Source organism: Eucalyptus grandis, chromosome 9, assembly GCF_016545825.1.
Source record: "Eucalyptus grandis isolate ANBG69807.140 chromosome 9, ASM1654582v1, whole genome shotgun sequence".
Taxonomy (NCBI): domain Eukaryota; kingdom Viridiplantae; phylum Streptophyta; class Magnoliopsida; order Myrtales; family Myrtaceae; genus Eucalyptus; species Eucalyptus grandis.
In genome coordinates, this window is record NC_052620.1 from 40,332,200 (window position 1) to 40,347,761 (window position 15,562).

At 40.2% G+C, this 15,562-nt stretch overlaps 1 protein-coding gene across 1 annotated transcript; it reads left to right on the forward strand.

Annotated features, from left to right (window-relative positions):
- Positions 1–1,657: 1,657 nt before the first annotated feature.
- LOC104419828 (pyrophosphate-energized vacuolar membrane proton pump 1) lies at positions 1,658–8,788 on the forward strand. The gene is given in 9 exon segments (XM_039302257.1): positions 1,658–1,832; positions 5,082–5,641; positions 5,725–6,077; positions 6,231–6,317; positions 6,459–6,789; positions 7,169–7,603; positions 8,389–8,448; positions 8,583–8,691; positions 8,694–8,788. Coding segments are annotated over 9 exon segments (2,205 nt in total).
- The last annotated feature ends 6,774 nt before the right edge of the window (positions 8,789–15,562 follow it).

A 15,562-nucleotide genomic window follows, 5' to 3' on the forward strand; every position in this document is an offset into this window, starting at 1 on the left:
CTTTCTAAGAATTTTACCAAAACATATTTCTATCATAAAAATAGAAATTTTATGAAATTACCAAACGCGTTCTTTTGCTAGAAATTATTCTATGAGAAAAATTAGAAAAAATTATTTTTGATAAAAAATTATTTTTTGGAACAAAATTATCACCAAACGTGTCCTAAAAAAAACTTGCAGATTTGATTATGAGCATGACAACTAAATGACCTTGCCAGGCTCTAGGCAATGGCATACAATAATAAGAATACCCAAACTGACTAGGATCAATCCAAGCCCAACTAACATGAAAGAGTGTTGCTTATGTTTTTCGTTGATAGGTGAGTCTAAGCCATAATTCTGGCTCAATGCGATGTCCCCATTAGATCCGCATATTAAACACCTCAAATTGCAAGGGGCGATGGCATGTTTTAAATGACCTGTAAAGGAGGTTTACTATCGGGGTTTGGGTGAAACGAAATATAAAGATTGAAATTTTTTGAAAAATTAAGATGCATACGAGTCCAGCGTACCTTAACCCTCGATGTCGAATAATCTTCAGTGAGAACTGTGTGATCTACGAGCTCAAATGCACCGAATTCAATTATGCACCCAGAACTTCTCGCGATTGGGAGATAAGGTACAAGAAAACAGGCTAAAAGTTCGGAGTAGAGCGCCCGATGGAGATGGAGAGCCGATCCGACAGTGGGGGGACCACCGGACCAACATGCAGGGACGAGTCAGGTGGGCCCCATCCTATGTCTCTGTTCCCTCGTTCAAGTGGAAGCAGACAATTTTGCCACAATTAATCCGCAGGTTATCATCCTCAATTCGACGCACAAAATAACAAATAAAGAAATAAATATGAATATAGGAAAAATACTATACATATAGGGCATTAACACTGTAATACAATATGAAAACATTCTTATTACATGCCTAAAGGCTGTAATACCGCTTATCAACTCATTTTCCGTGATTTGAGCTAGAAAAGCCCTCTCGATAAGGGGAAAAATCAACCCGTAGAAAAAGACGAAAACTCAGAAAATTAGCCACTGTTGTATTGGCAAATTTCTTTAAATTCTAGCAATTAAACAAAAATATATGTGAGTGCAAAGACAGCAACTTCAGCACGTCATCCCTATTGACACGAGAGGGTGCTACTTTTATAAGACTATTTTTTGTTTTTTTTGTTCATGCGGATTTATTTAATCATCAATAGCAAAAAACTAATGGAAATAGCGCAAATCTTTTAACTTAAATACAAGCAAATTCAATGCAGATATTATATATACATATATATATATATATATATATATATATATATATATATAAAGATATAATAATACATTTTTCATATTCAGACATTAATGCGTAAAAACTAAACGATGAGATATACTCACTCTTGCTTTCACCGGCCGATTATTTTACTCTTGAATGACAGTCCGTCGATTGTAAATCCGACGGACAGCATCAAAAGGCTTGGATCTTTTACTGCCGCATGCACATAACCATAACATTCTAATTTGTGAAACTCTCGCCACTTCCCCTCTAGACGAGCCCACTCCCCACCTCACTCCTCTCTCTCTCTCTCTCTCTCTCTCTCTCTCTCTCTCTCTCACTTTGTTAGGCATCGAGTCCAGCGAATCCAGCGACCTAGAGTAGAGTTCCCACGACGATGGCATTACTCTCAGCTCTCGAGATGGAGATTGCGATCCCAGTCTGTGTTGTCATCGGGATCACGGTCTCCCTGTGGCAGTGGCACCTCGGGTCGCGCGACAACCACAGCAATGAAGGGCAAAGCTCCCCCCAGCAGGCACAGTATGATAAGATAAAGAAGGCCGTCTCTGAAGGTGACTTTACACACATCCTATAGCTTCACGACTTATCCGCTTTATGGAACTTTTTCTTCTTGCTGCACCCGGGATTGATAATTGGACATTCTCAAGCATTTCAGATCTTTCAATAATGAAATACTGTGGTCGTGTACCACCTACTGCGGTGGCGTAGTTGGCTTGAACTTTGTGCCTCCTACGAAAGGTGCCAAGTTCGAATCCCAAGCAGCGTTACTTGGTGACTTAAGTGTCGGCGTAAGTGTGGTGGCCAGCTTGCGTCAGTCCCAAGTTCTTCTTCCCGCCACTCTGCTGGATTTCTGGTCATCAAAAATAAAAAAATAAAATACTGTGGTCGTGTTTTTCAAGAAAGCTTGTAAACTTTTAGCACATGTCCGTAGTCCGAGAGAGAACAAGGAAAAACGAAGATAGAGAATGAAGTACATTTGATTTTCTGGGCTGCGAGTCTTTCTTTTTCTGGGCATAGAGAGGTAGTTCAACCCCTCCTTTCTATGTAACCTCACACTGTTTTTTTTTTTTTTTTTTTTTTAATAGCAGATTTTTTTGGGTCAATCTCGCATCTGCCTGAGCAATGGCAACAAATTTGAGTCTTGTAATCTGATGATAGCTCAGCGAAATCATGAGCTCCTGCTGCTTGTGGGTCGAGTCATTATTAGGGTTTGTCACAGATGGTAGAGCTTGAGCGACGTATTTGAGCACGGTAGTATAATAGTTACTCATGCAGATCTCCTCTCAAAAAGATGGTTGGAATGATGTGGGTGGTATTTGTCGTGTTCTTGGGCGCAGTGTTAACTGGTGTAGTTCTTGTCCTTTTGGCTTTTGCCATTCGTCTTATTTCTCAACAAGTTTGTACTTGGTATAGATTGAGTAAATGCACGTGTTGTGCACGTCACGTGAAATGTTTTCGTGTCTTTACTTAGCTGCAGGCTCCCAGGGGACTGTGGGACACTTTATTTTATCGCATTACACGGCAAGAATGTTCATAATATAGCATAGTTGTTTCACAAGTATATTCGATTAATGTTTGGGGATAATCTACGAATGATTACTCGCTTCAAAAGATTAACTGATTTATTAGCTCAAGAACTAGCTTGAATAAGTCAAAACTTGGTGTTGCATTTGGGTGCATGTACATCTGTAAGCTTGAAGGTGCACTCATGTTGCTAAAAGGAATTTAAGTGAAAAAGATTTTCTGGACTTTCTGATGTTTGGAATGATCAAAATAACAAATCAGTTGAAAAAGCATTTTCAATCAAAGAAAGTACTTGTTCTTAAAAATCAAGAAAAATATTTCTCGTTCCTAATAAGAGGAGTTATTCCATGTCACACGGCGGCAAAGAATTTCGACCAAGCTTAGATCTTCTATGAATCTGTCTCTCTCATATCCTCGTTTGCTTCCAGAATTTGTTTTATCTATTGAAAAATCGACAAGTCATGTTTTCATCTATTATAAGGTAACGCGTTTAATTTGTGATTTATGTCAAGTCGCCTAGGCCCAGCTACTAGCTCCACGCTCCAGTCATTGGCATCTGGGTTTGAGTCCATCGAGATCAGGCCCAGGTCCTTAATTCCCACCCTTGGGTTTATAGTGGCTGAGCCCGAGAAACCCCAGGTCCTCCAATCGGGAGTAGCTAGGCCCAAGTCCCCATAGGTCGAGGCCTTGTCCCCAACGCTCGAGTCGGGGTCCTCCAAACCGAGTCCAAGTTCCTGATGGTGGGGCTCGGGACCCTCGAAGCCTAGCCCAAGACCATGGCTTCCTGCCTGGGTCTTTGCCAGTTGCACCCAAGTCCCCAATACCCCGACGCTCGAGCCCAAGTACCCCAATGCTAGGCTCGGGGCCTTATATCCCAATTTATATCATAAGATTATTAGTTGTTTGAAATTTATAAAAGTATAGAAGTTATGAAAATTTAATTCGATAAAACTATATTTAAAATGTGATAATATAGCACATGAAACCCTTATGTCACACAACTATTGCCTGATTTTTTTCAGAAAAATAAAAGAAATTATTTTCAGTTCATTTCAAATTTCGGCCGAATACCGAAATATATTGTTATCTTCTAGAAAAATGACTTATTCGAGCATGGTCTGTAGAAATGTCTAGTTATGAACCAAACGGAGCCTAGATATAATTTCTTTCTTCCATTTGATTTGTATAAGTTATAGGAAGCTTGGTAATGCAAATAATGACACAACGTCAAGTTAATTAAAGTTGGGATGGTAATTTTTATATGTAGTTGGCTTTAGTAGAAGCGTATTGTATTAGAAAGGTGAATTGCTGAGGAGGTACAATCTTCCATTGTAAAATATATCTTCACTTCGTCTGTGAATGTGTTTCAAGGGTTTTATCATCATACATTCTGATTTGATGCACAGTATTACTCATTTTCGTGAGATTCTCATTCTTGATTTGTCATACTAGTGATGAAACACTAATTCTATAGGATTAATTAAGAACCTCTAGGTAACCAACTGTGCTTATATTTCTCTAAGGTTCTCTTTTGTGTTACATTCTTGCTTCTCCTAACTAAAGTCCTTATATGTGACAATGTTTCATACCTATTTTTCATCATTCTGATTTGAATGATTTTTCGAATTAGAGCATTATTAGTTCTAATGTGAAATTAATTTTTTTGTTTCTTTTATTTTTTTCTACTCATTTTTCCCCAGTTGTCATTCACCCTTCTCCTCTTCTAGTTCTAACATCTAAGTTCAGTTCTAACTTTAGTTCTGATCTTTTTCCATACTCTCGGTTTTATTTCTGGCTCTAACCTACCGTTTACTATTGTAGGTCATAATCTGTTTCTACTTTCTTCTTGGTTTGTAATACTTTAATTTAATGTTTAAGATGTATTAACGATAATATTCTGGGTCTGGGACTATGTATTGAATATTCAGTTCTTTTTATTTCATTATTTATTTTGCAGAACTGGGTACTCTCATTCTTTCATCCCTTTCCCCATTTTGCCCTACTCATTATGTTCTAGTCACTCTCCGCTGGTTGGATTTGACCGTTACACTATCCAGCTTGCCAAAGGTTTTGAGTTACTCTTTTGGGGGCGCTGTAGGTTAGGCTTTCTTATTTATGGGAACTAGGTTAAACAAAACTAGGCAACGGAATAAAGTAACAGGATTTAACTGAGTTATGCCTTATTTCGTCACACATGACGTAGAATTTCTAGAATCAGATTTGTTGCTTTATTTGCTTGATAGAGAGGGCTCAATTATCGTTTGTGATTGTAACAGGTGTGGAATCCTTTCTGTCAATGGAGTACCGGTATGCTGTAGTTTTCGTGGCTACCTTTGCGAGTATAATCTTCCTCTTACTTGGCTCTGTTGAGAGGTTCAGCACCCAAAGCCGGCCGTGCAAGTTTAATCCTTCAAACACGTGCAAGCCTGCACTTGTAACTGCCGTTTTCAGTACAGTTTCATTCATACTAGGTGCTTTAACATCAGTCGTCTTTGGTTCCCTTGGCACGAAAATTGCTAGAAATGCTAAAGCGAGGACTACCTCAGAAGAGAGAAACACCGCTGGAAGAACTTTCAGGTCTGGTGCAGTTATGGGATTTCTTCTTGCTGCCATCGATCTTCTCGTGCTCTATCTTGTAATCAATCTGTTCAAGTTGTACTATGGCAATGACTGGGAAGGTCTTTTTGAGGCTATTACTGGTTATGCTCTCGGTGGATCTTCCATGGCTCTCTTTAGAAGAGCCAGTGGTGGAATTTATGCCAAGGCTGCTGATGTTTGTGTTCATCTGGTTGAAGAGATTGACCCAGATTGCCGACAAACTGATCAGAACCCAGCTGTATGTGCTCACTTACTGTAGCTTTATCTATTAAGTACATCATTCACTTTAAGTCATAAATGGGGCTGACCTTAATCATTCAGGTGATTACTGATTATGTTGGTGATATTGTTGGAGATATTGCTGGTATGGGACCTGATCTTTTTGGCTCCTATGCCGGATCATCCTGCGCTGCCCTTGTTCTTGCTTCAATCTCTTCTTTCGGAATCGAACACGACTTCACTGCTATGTGTTATCCCCTGATTATCAGCTCTATGGGCATTCTCGTTTGCTTGATCACAACTGTCTGGGGGGAAATCAAGCCTGCATCAAAGAAGGAGCGATTTATTATTTCCACAATTCTAATGACTGTTGGAATTTTTGTTGTTAGCTTGATCGTTCTGCCGTCATCATTCACAATTTACAACATTGGGTTGCCGAAAGTTGTGAAGAACCAGTAAACTCTTTGATGATACTTTTTACCTTCTGATCCTAAATGCTGCTTTCTTCTAGTGTTTCTAATGCGACCGCTTTAATGTCAGCGGGCTTTTACAGGATCAAGTCAACACGTTGAGCGTATGTAGTCGCTAATTGTGGATATATGTTGCAGGCAGCTGTCCTTTTGTGTTGGTGTTGGTTTTTGGGCAGGGCAAATTAGTTGGTTTGTCAATGAATATTACGCCAGCGATGACTTCAGGTGTTAAATTTGCTAATTAAATGAATGATATGAATCTTTACAACTGTGGATGGTCATGTGCTGACCAAGTAATGATCCTAATGATCCTCATTTCAGCAGCTGTCTCCGACGTGTTTATAATAATGCCAAGAAAATCCGCAGCTGTCTCCAAAGTGATGCTGTCAACAATTCCTGCCCCAGTGATGCTGTCAACAGTTCCTGCACCGGTCTCCAAGTCGCTCTCGAGCACTTTAGTGTTGCCCCTGGCTCTGTCCGTATACCTTTTTTTGCCGCCGTTAGCATTTTCGTGAGTTACCCTATTGCTGCCACGTATGGAATTGCTGTGGCTGCCCTTGGGATGCTAAGTACCACTGCCACTCAATTTGCAATAGATGCTTCCGGTCCCATCAGCAACAATGCTGAACGTATTGCTAGAATGGCTCGCAGCGGAGCCCGTGGAGCTGCTGGCAATACTACAGCTGCCATTGGAAAGGTACAGGCAATCCTCGCATTTGAATATATCATCGACACTGTCATGTTGTCCTTTTAGTAGATTATTTTGATAAAATCCGTAACAAAGGGTGCCTCTGCGTAGGTACTTTTCCTGAGATTACATATACGTTCATCCAGAATCTGTGCACATTGTCCAAGTATTTTCCTTTTCATTGTAAATGACTAAATATTACGGTTATGGGAGTCATTTTGGATTCTTGCTGGGGTGGCATGATGTTTGGCTAAAATCGCCTTTCTTTACTTTTGGTGCTGTCTTTCATCTGTCGTTCTCAATGTTAGCCTTACTGGCAAATTCTACTTTCCTGTTGTTTAAATCTAATATTAGATAGACCTTTTTTCGTTTCTTATCTGATATGTAGGGATTCGCCATTGATTCAGCTGCTCTAGTGTCGATCGCTCTATTCAGTGCATTTGTGAATCGTCCAGCAATGTCGTCTTCTGTTGATGTCCTGACGCCGAAGGTCATCGTTGGTTTGATCACAGGCACCTGGCTTCCTTACCGTTTCTCTGCTATGACCATGAAAAGTGTGGGACGTGCAGGATTTAAGATGGCTCTGGCTCTGAAGGTCCCTGAGGAGGTCCCCGAGGAGGTGTCAAATTCACAGTCCCCCGAGGAGGTGTCAAAGGCAGAGTCAAAATATGCTCCATACTTCAAAATTTTAAATGAGGCATCTTTCAGGGGGATGATTAAACCTACTGCCCTTGTCACGGTTACACCACTTATCATCGGGACCTTTTTCGGTGTGGAAACACTATCTGGTCTTTTGGCTGGCTCTCTCAGTTCCGTTGTTCAGGTAATCTTTACCAAAGTAATCAATGTCTATCTATTTTGGCAGTTTGCGTTTCTCAAGGCATGTCTGTTGAGAATCACCGCCTCTCTCTTCCATTACCAGATCTTTCTCTCTTCGCCTAGATAATTCCAGAATAATTTAGTCTTTCTTCGTCCAACCAAGTTGTAGTGTAATAATATTTTTTTTTTTTTGGTACGTAGTGTAATAATAAATTGCCAGTGACATTTGTATTGAATTGTCTGGAGAAATATGAAAGTCTGTGATTGACCGACTTGACACCCTATAAGTAAGAGTGATTTCTCCCTTCTAGACACTGTTGGGTCGTCGTGGGTGGCGTGAGTACAGAGAGTAGTGCAGGAAAATAGTGGTCCCCATGGTCTTAGCATAGGAGTCTACAAAAGGGACTGTGCGTAGAAAAGCAGGAGCGAGTCCCAAATGTAAGTGAAGTGACAGACTTGCGAGTGTGAGACAAGTGCGTGCATTTGTAATGAATATCTTATAGTAAAGGTATTTTGCTATTTAAAAAATAGCAAGCCGGATTTTCTCAGAAAAAGTAATATCAGAGCTGCGGCTAAGAAGTTCAACAATTTTTTGATAGGATGCTTGTTAAATTGGGTTAAGATATCGTAGTTTCTTAATTGTTGGACAAAATTTGAATAGGTTGGTGGACTGTAGAATAATGCTATTATCATCATATCTATGACAACGTGGGAGCTTCACATCCGTTGTCTTCTTTGGTTGTATTATTTTCCTGCCAAATATTATTCGGTGGGCTTGGTTTCAAACAGATTGCAATATCGGCACCCAAGACTGCTGGAGAATGGAACCAAGCGAAAGAGGACATTAAGGTATGCAGCCGCCCCAACTGCTCGACAGCAAGTTTTTGTCGATTATATTCGTCGGTGGTGGTTCATTGACCTGCTGAAAAAAAATGTCTGGCTTAACATTTTTTTTTTCCTCAATATGTTGAATTTGCTTTTAGGCCGGTGCTTTGGAGCATGCCAAAGCCCATTGCCCTGATGATGAGACGCTTCTCCAAAAAGTTAAAGATGGAAAGACCATTGGCAATCCACAAAAGGACACCTCAGGTCCACCCTCAACATCCTCATCCAGCTACTGGCAGTCGAGTCGCTTGTGTTTGCTCCCTTCTTTGCTAGTTACGGTGGTCTGCTCTTCAATTTTCTCTGAGGGAGGTATCAGACGGCTTCTCTTCTGTAGCAGCAGCAGCAGCAACGTTGTCGTCAACTCAATTTGTACTTTGGCATCTATTTCCATACCGTTTGCACGAGCTGATAAACCTCTCTAATTCCTCCACTGCTTTCGACGATTCAAGCAAAATCTTCTGAGTAAGGTTTTGGATTATCAAAATTACTGAGTTTGATTTGATTAAACAAAATCAAGAACAAGAATGAGAGGGGTGGTCTTGGCCATTCAAAGTAGGAATACGACATCACGATAATAATAAGCTGAAAGCTGCTTAAACACTCGAATACTAAAGCATGCATTTAGTGCACTATCTTTGCTAACTCACCCCGCGTAAAGGTGAAGCAGCATTCAACAAGAACCGCGCATCAATCCAAAGTACACAAATCCTACTTTAAATATGGTTCAACCGGATGCGCGAGTCGAAAAGGCCGGACCATAAAGAGGACCATAAAGAAGAGCATCGACCATGAAGGGAGGACTGAGGTCGACGCCGATGCCAGTGCAAATATTATGATTGACGGAGCATGCAGATCCATATGATGGGATGATGTGGTAAAGTATCTGGTTGGATTAAGATGCCTTTCTTTCTTTATTTATTTTAAACAATTGTTACTCCCACAATCAATTTTTAATTTTGTTATTTCTTCAATTAAAGTTTTTACTCACTTTCTGAATTCTAAGAAACTGTACAAGAACTAATTTACTGCTAAATAAAGGAGTAGTAACATCTCTTAGAAGAATATCTTATGTCAAAACTTTAACTTGATTGTAATCAGGAATTACCTACATTCTCAATCTAAAGTTATAAAATTAACTATAGTTTTTTCGATTTATGTTGAGATAATAAATTGATAAAATATTTGGTTAGGTGTGCCAGCCTTTTCGATGTAACTCATCCGATCTCTCTTCTCACCTTTTTTTTTTTCTTTTTTTTTCTGTGCGTAATTTTAATATTGGAGTTCAAGCATCCTAAAGAAAATATGATAAATAAACGTATACTCTTCCAAGTTCCAAGCCACTTCGCAATAGAAGAAAACTAATTAGCCATAAAGTCAATTTGTGACGAGTTGTAGTCAATTATGTGCGTGACAGTCTTCCGATTTCCGCCATTAATCATTTCTTTTATCCACCACTTTTTTTGGTCGGATTTTTATCCACCACATTAAAAGTGCATTTATAGAAATTCGTATTTTTTTTATTATTAATTGTTTTGAAAGTTGCATTGCTCATCATGATGGACAAATCCCAAGACTAAGGGTGGATTTGGTGGGATTTTTGGGGAAGCCATTGGAAAAATGTAAAAGACGTTAAGTTAAAGAGGTATTTTAGAATGTAAATTATGTTTGTTAAATTGTAATCTGAAAATCGATTATGAAGTACCTTTGAGTAAAATAATGTTTGGAAATACCGTATTTACAAAAGATCTTTTGTATAAAAAATAAAGAAAATTGGCCGGGCAAGGGCAACGGCCGCCGGAGATCGAAATTTGTTGCCGGCCAACATCCGACTTAGGCAGCCCCGGGAGACGATTGGGAAGCGCTACCTAGGGTCAAGTAACCCTAAAAAACCATCGGCAAAAGCCACCTGGGGTTGGGCAATCTCTAGCGACTCCACCACGACCTAGATTTGGGGCGATGAGGTCGCACGACCCCGCCGCAACCTAGATTCGGGGCAGTGAGGTCCTCTCATGACCTTGCCGCCCACGGATTTGGGGCAGCGAGGTCACGGGAGGTCATGTGATGCGGTCGCAACCTCTGGCAACCTCGCTGTGACCCAGATCTGGGGCGGCGAGGTCGCAGGAGGACCTCACCGCCCTCAGATCTAGGTCGTGATGGGGGTTGCGCGATGCCATCGCAACCTCCCACGACACCATCGCAACCCAGATTCGGGGCGGTGAGGTCGCGTGTCACACAACCCAGATTGGGGGCGGCAGGGTCACGGGATGACCCTACCGCCCTAGATCTGGGTCGTGGCGAGGTTCGCAACCTAAATCTCACTGTGACCCAAATGGCACGGCGGTCGTGCCACCCCTCGGTGACAGTTGTGCCTCCCCCCCGATGACAGTCGTTTGGGCGATGGTTGCCGGCGACTACCTGCCCTTTGCGAGCTACCGCTTACGGAGAAGAAGGAAAATCTGATGAAAAGTAACGGCAAAACTGGAAAAACGAAAAACCAACGAGGATAATTTGGAAAGAAAATTTATTATTTTACTCCCTCAACTTAGTATGTCGAGAAGGCTGAAAGCCCAAGGCAGCCCCCAACTTGCATTGGGCTTTCAACCTTGTGAAGGCTAGCATTTTCCAAATAGGACTTCAAATTTTTTTACCAAACACCCCTACATTGGCCCAAGGATCTTTAGGGGTTCAAAGTGGCTTCTCAAGGCCACTCTCAAATGCACCTAAGTGAACGGCTAACCATGTTGTGCTTTTTTCACCACAACTTGCCTCAATTGGACAAGATAAGAGGGACAAGAATTGCATTGTTAATGTCTCCTTGAAACGTCAAGTTATTGATGAAACAAACGGAACCTAAGCTTAATGTATCTCTTTAGTACATGACTTCTCCTACTCTATAAATTGATTTGAATTATTTTTCATTTTGAAAGAAGCAAAAACAACATTAGCAAACACATTCAGAAGCAAATGCAACACGCCTCTCCGTTTTATTGTAAAACCAACACTTATGGACCAGTTCTCCCGTAAAAAAGGAGGTGTCTACACATAGACAATCGCCTATGATGCCAAAGAAGACTAGTGAAAGAACAAGGAATCAGATGGTCTCCCTCACCTTGAATTAGATCATTGCAATTCAAGCTCTTGAAGCTCATACATTAGCAGGACCCACTATGAACCAGCACGAGTAGCAGCAACAGTGAGGCCTATCTAGACACCAACTTCTCTACCGGACCCAGAAGAACATCGGATGAGTCCAGCCTATAGTACTCTATGAGATAAATGCCAAAACTTGTGTACGACGTTCACTTTGGTGTTAAAAGTTTCCGTTGAATCACTTAAGTGCTAAATCGGAGAAAAAATGATCACTTTGGTGCCACCAGCGAGAGATTCCGGCCAGATTAATTACGTGACTTTTATATTTAAAATAAAAAGTTACGGTGGCTTGAAAACGATGTTTTCTATCCTCCTCAAGAAACAATGTCATTTTGCCGTTATACGTGGGCATCTTCATAGAAACGACGCTGTATAGCTCATATGGATATTGAAATTAGGGTTTCTGCGGCTCGGCCACCGTCATTTGCCCGCCATCGCTCGGGCACCATTGTAGTTGCTCGACCAGGTGAGTGATGAGAGACTGAAATTGTTGCTAAAGCAAGAAGTGGCAGGAAGAATAAGAGGCGAGGACGGAGGAGGAGGAGGAGGAAGAAGAAGGGTCGAAGGTGTTGCCGGTGCGTTGCGAGGGCGGAGAAAGAGGAGGAAAAAGAGGAGTCGAAGGTGCCGCTGGTGTGCTGCTGCTGCTGCTAATGTATTGCTGGTGCTGTTGTTGGTGTTGGTCTGCGAGGAAGAAGAAGACGACATGCCTTCTCTCTCTCTCTCTCTCTCTCTCTCTCTCTCTCTCTCTTTTCTCTCTCTCAATTTGGGGATTTAGGGTTTCGATTTGGGGGAAAAACGCCAAATGACATCATTTTGTGATTTAGATGGTGATTGTACTATCCGGCGAGCCACATCAGCTTCAAAAATTAATAAAAGAAGTGCCACGTCGGATTTCTGGTCAATCTGATCGGAGATGGCACTAAAATAATCGTTTTTCAAATTTTTTGGCTCTTAAGTAATCCAACAGGAACTTTTAGCACCAAAGTGAGAGCTATACACAAGTTTTGACATTGACAGTGTACTTATTTCATACTCTGTCACAACGGGCAATGTCAAGTGGGTACCCCACGTAAACTGGACCGAAAGGAGAGGGTCCATATTGAGTCGTCCAACTAATCATGACAAGGGAGTTGGTCCGTTGAGAAGAGTGAAGAGTAAATTGGGCCTCAGATTCCACCACAACCATCAAGCATTTTACAACTAGTGGTGAGTATGGTCCGGATGGTCAGTTCTCGCCTTGAAATCAAGAATCGCCCATTAATGATCCACCTGGAAATTGGACCATCAGCTCGATCCAATTCTCGAGTGCATCCACGGAATGGGTCTCCAATCCCCATAAAGCTTGTTCAGCCTTATATTCGAGGTAAATTACGGGCCATTAAATTTGATTAAGGATTGAAAATTAGAAGGCAAAACGAATAGGCAATACTTGTTAGCTTAAAACTTGATTTCTTTGAAAGTCATAGCATAGTCCTCTTAAGATTTCCCGACACTAAAAACATGTGGAAAATTAGACTCCACATTAAAAATCCTAGCTTCCATAGAAGTTAGAACATTAATCACTTGATTCATCTTTTTTCAACATCAACCTAATTTAATCGTAGGAATGGCTAAAGAGAGACCTAATTACACTTTTAAAAGGAGCCATTGGCTCTTATGGACATCTTCAATTGATTCTCCTTGCTCTACATTTGTTTATTTTGTTTTGATTAAGAAAGTAAGTAAATGAATTATTAGATAGACAAAAAAAGTAGAGGATTAAACATATTACTTACTCAAGACAAGTAATCAATAATGTCCAACAACTAGATATATATTTAGTCAAAAACTATAACATAATTAATTAATTGAGATGGAATTTGTTTTGTTTTAAATATATAGACCAGTCCAATTCGATCCATGTAAGCGAGCAGCTCCATGCCTAGAACTGGAGACTGAAACTTACCAATTCCACTAAATTGGAACTAGAAACCGGATTGGCCGCCATGGGAACCGTTGGTTTCAATTTGATAGTTCGATTAAATCTAGTTCGAGCGATTCCCGGTTCTTTTGCACACCTCATATTTCTAACGATCAAGACAAAAAATTGCAAAAATGCCCCACAACTTCCCTATTGAAGCAAATGCGTGACACACTTCACAGGAGAAGCGAGAGAGATTTGAATGAAGTGACAAAGTCAAGTAAATGCCAAGTTGGCCTTTTCCATGCTCTCGTATAAGGGATTTTGAGGCATCTACAATATCGTAAGAATTCAAAGGCCTCAAAAGGGAACAATCTAAGGGTCTATTTGGTAATCAGCCAAATAGTATATGATTTTATTTTTTATTCCCCGAAACCCAAAAAAGAACAGAAATCCATTTGTTAACTTCAAAAGATTTGGAATAGAATCAAAAAGTAAAAACAAGTCACTTCTTTGTTCTTAAGAACAACTCCAAAATCAAGTTTTTTCTTTTTCTCTATTTTCTTTTCTTCCTTTTTATTTTCTTCTTTTTCCTTCACTTCTTCTTCTTTCTCTTGCCGCTCGACGATGGTCGGTGACTGGTCGGACAAAGGTCGACTGCCTCGTTGGAGCCTCGCCTGCAAGGTCGAGCTCGCTCAACCACCAATGAGACTTAGCCTCATCAGGCCATCGCGAGGTCAACCTCGCCTTGACCGGTGATGCCGACCTTGCCAAATTTGAGCAAGATCAACCTCGTAAATCACCAGCAACGCTCCGATAAGTTCGCCAACCATGGTTGAGGTCGACGACCAGCTTAAGAAGAAGAAAATAAAAAGAAGAAAAAAAGAAAAAAATTATTAAATTATTAATAAAATTAATAAAATTCTAAGTCACAAAAAAATCAAGGGTTATATGAAATGCATATCTATCTTAGAAATATAAATTTTGAATAGTTACCAAATGTTTTGAAATGCTCAGAAACTTGTCTAAGGAAAAGAATCGGAAAAAAACCAGAAAAAAGCATGTCTGATCAGAAATTGTTCCCGAGAATATATTGGTTACTAAACAGGTCATAAGAGTCAACAAGAAAAAGTGGCATTGATGGCCAAAGTTGACGCATCATGGCAAGATCAAGCTAAAGTTGCCTAGTAAAAGGCCATGGATGAAAGCCCTCCAAATGCATTAATCGCTAATCAAAATTAACAAGTTGTGCCATGATAAATAGCCCATGTAATTTGATAATCTCTCTTTTTCGCTCACTTCTCCTAAATTTTTTAATTTTATTAAATGCATAATGTCTGTTGTAAATTTAGACCTCATCATAAAATTATCCTCAAACGTGTGGGAGATTAGTCTTTTTATTAATTAGTAACTTGACAGGTTAGAACTTCACATAGAAGAATCACGCATTGATCAAACCTACATGTTAAAGTCTCTCTCAAATCCAAGCTTACCATGTAGAACAGGGACATATTTAATGATTATATGTTCCAGTTATTTATATCAAATAGCTTCATGAGCTATTTGTTCCAGTTATGTAAAATCGCATATTTTTCCAAACATTCAGCCATAGGTGTTTGAAAGACATTACCTTTTTCAAAAATCCAAACATATACTTGGTTATAGCCAATATACGTAATCCATATGTATTTCATGGTATTAGCACAGCCGTCATGTACCATTGTCCTTCTCAATCGCCACCCCTGCTTTCTCTCCATTGTCTTACCAACTCAAGCCACCAGACTCAACACCCTATAATCAGTCATTTATCAAACTCAATCTTAGATTATGTCACCACACTCGACTAATATTGCGTGCGTCATCATCCATGTATATCGCTAAATTTTATATGCTCAAAAATCCAAATGAATAATGGCTCATACGACGAAAAGGTTTGACATAAATTGGCAATAAAAAATAAACCGGAAATAAGCCTTTTGGAGGCGTAACACCACAGCATTTACGGAAAGAGCAGCCATAACTCTCACA